The sequence below is a fragment of the Crocuta crocuta genome, unplaced genomic scaffold (assembly GCF_008692635.1).
Source record: "Crocuta crocuta isolate KB4526 unplaced genomic scaffold, BGI_CrCroc_1.0 scaffold333, whole genome shotgun sequence".
Taxonomy (NCBI): Eukaryota; Metazoa; Chordata; class Mammalia; order Carnivora; family Hyaenidae; genus Crocuta; species Crocuta crocuta.
In genome coordinates, this window is record NW_027532856.1 from 3,182,322 (window position 1) to 3,184,967 (window position 2,646).

Sequence of the window (2,646 nt, forward strand, 5' to 3'; positions counted from 1 at the left end):
TTTTTATAAAGCTCTGCAGATATTAAACCCTTTCACCAGCTAAAGTCATGGAAATGCTCTCTTTAAGGCAGAAGTATTTAAGAAAGGTAAAGTCACCTTTATTTTTATTCTTTGTACCTGTATATCACTTATGTAGATTTTGTTACAATTTCAAAAACATAATGTCTTGTTCACATGTTTTCTAAATTAAGCCACTAAGTTTTCTTATTCACTGTGGAAGACATTCATCAAAAGGCCATCAAATGTTTTTACAATCAAAAAATGTAGCCCCAGTATAGGAGAAAGAAACTCTTTTTCCTTTTGAAACTGTTGAGGAAAAAAATTAAGGAAGGTAGACAGCAAAAACAGTTAAAAGTAAAACTTAAAATCTTAACAATTTGCTGTAAAGGATTAGACACAGAGAGTGGAACATGACAACACCCTCTTCCCCTGGATCTCCCTCTCTCTCTCACTTTACTGCCCTCAGTATGCATTTTATCCTGACTCTTTTCCATCCTTTTCAGCCATGGGCTGAAAATATTTGGTGTCTTGAACCAAATACTGGTGTAAGAACAAGTGGCGGTACTTTTCCAGTGCAGTGCAGGCCCAGGACAAGGATGCAATGTAGGACATACAAATTATGCCCATTCCAAAGCTTCCAGTTAAGCTTAGCACATAGCAGTACTGCAAGTAGAAATGATTAAATAGATTTTTTTTTCTAGTATTACAGACAGGTATTGCAGCTGGGTTACTGAAAATAAACCCCAGGTCCACCCCAATCCCTCAAACAAGCCACAGCTGTGGTTAACAATGATTCATTTGCATTTTTATTATTTCACCAAGAGAGGAAACAGAAGTTGTCTGGCTTTCTTCACACCAACCAATAATTTTGTATTTTAAAGTTGGGATGTTTTCCATAATGAGCTGAATCAAAAATCTATTTGAAAAATATATATTTATATAAAAAAAAGATTCAGGTTGTTTGCACGTAAAACATCAACTGTTAAGTTTCTTTTGTCTTTGATTCCATGTTGCTGGAAAAAGTTTGAACAAGCTTGCATGCTAATTTGTCCTTAGTTGCAAGTATTACAGGCAATTTCATACTTTGCCTAATGAAAGGATAACCCTTCTTCGACACAATCAGAACTCAACAGTGATTCAGAAGCAACATCCTACCCTTAATACTGTCAGTTTTGAGCCATCAACATGAAAATCCTTGATAAGGTTGAGAAGATGTCGCTAGGAATCAATTAATTGATGTGCCTAAGAGTTCCACAATACTATTATGCTTAAGTTTTGTTTTTGTTTTTTTTGCACCATTGATTGATTTTTTAAAATCCATATTTATTTTTCCTCTGTCCAAAGTGTTCAATGTAATGACACGGACTCTTCGAGACTGTCATTTTGAGTCTTCTTATTCACTTTACAGGATGCTCATACATCCCTTCCCCACCTTTTTTTTTGCCTTAAATTCTTTAAAATCATTGCTCTGTCATAGATTCATACGTAGGTGCTCTGGTCGTTTGGAGATCATGGGAAAAGCTTGTTTTTTGTATGGCCCAGAGTTCGGCTGTCGTATGGGAAGTGGTGCTGAAGCTTCCCCACTCATCGTCACATCCATCTGCTCTACTCCACTTGTTTCCATTGGATATTCCACAGGCGTCTGAGGATTTGCCGTGCTGGCAGAAGCACCTCTTCCCCAGAAATCCCCAGGAGAAAATTTGACTGGGCTTTAAGACAAGGAAGAGCTATCATTCATTTATCTCAAGGATTATCTCAACAAGAAATATTTCCCTTACATTTAAAGGGAATGGGATAATATGACATTTATTTTCATTTAATTTTATTTTTGTGTGAATTAGTAAAAACACTTAAGTTGAGCCATCGCTCCCCTAGACTAACTGGTCTCTTTATACCTGCCTCTATAAAATCCATAGTGATACTTTTTTTTTTTTTAAGTCATTGTACTTCCCTACTTAAAACAGCTTCCCACTGCATTTAAGATAAAGTACTTCTCCAAACCTTTCTTGGTCACTCACCACATGTGAGGAATGTTGACCACCCTTTCATTACGAAGACCAAGATTTTTCCTCCCTTGGGGCTTTTGCACGAGCTGTTGCTGTGCCTGTAACACCCTTGTACTTCTATTTTTTGTATGGATGGCTTTTTCTCTTCATTCTTAGATGTTACTTCACCAGAGAGGCCTTCCCCTGACCACCATGAATAGGAGCTCCCTTGTTATTCTCTGCTCTCTACCGCCACACTCTTTTTCTTCATATAGTACTTGAACACTACTTGTGCTACATATTTTTTTTACTTCCTTCTTTGGTTATTGTGCCTCTCTTCTCACTCAATTGTAAGCTTCATCAGAACAAGGACAATTCCTACGTTAATCACAGGTCCCCAGCATGTAGGACAGCCCCTGGCACACAATAAATGTTGAATGAATGGGTAAGAAGACATTTGCCAATGCAGCAGCTTACTTTCTTTCACAGGAGGGAAGGTACTCTATATGGCATTCAATATAAGATGATGTAGTTGCTGTGCTTATGTCAACCAAAGAGTATGACAGCTCTTTCATTTATGTAACTTGGCATACATTTAAGTGATGCTCTTCTAGGTAAAAAAAAAAAAAAAAAAAAAAAAGAAAAAAAAAAAAGGGAAAAA

At 36.8% G+C, this 2,646-nt stretch overlaps 1 protein-coding gene across 1 annotated transcript in view; it reads right to left on the bottom strand.

Annotated features, from left to right (window-relative positions):
• Positions 1-783: 783 nt before the first annotated feature.
• The window catches only part of RPS6KB1 (ribosomal protein S6 kinase B1), a 38,566-nt gene continuing 36,703 nt past the window's right edge, over positions 784-2,646 (bottom strand). The window contains exon 15 of the mRNA XM_077745629.1: positions 784-1,709. Within this exon, the coding sequence (XP_077601755.1) occupies positions 1,472-1,709 (238 nt within the window). The 3' untranslated portion in view covers positions 784-1,471. The remainder of the gene's footprint in view (positions 1,710-2,646) is intronic.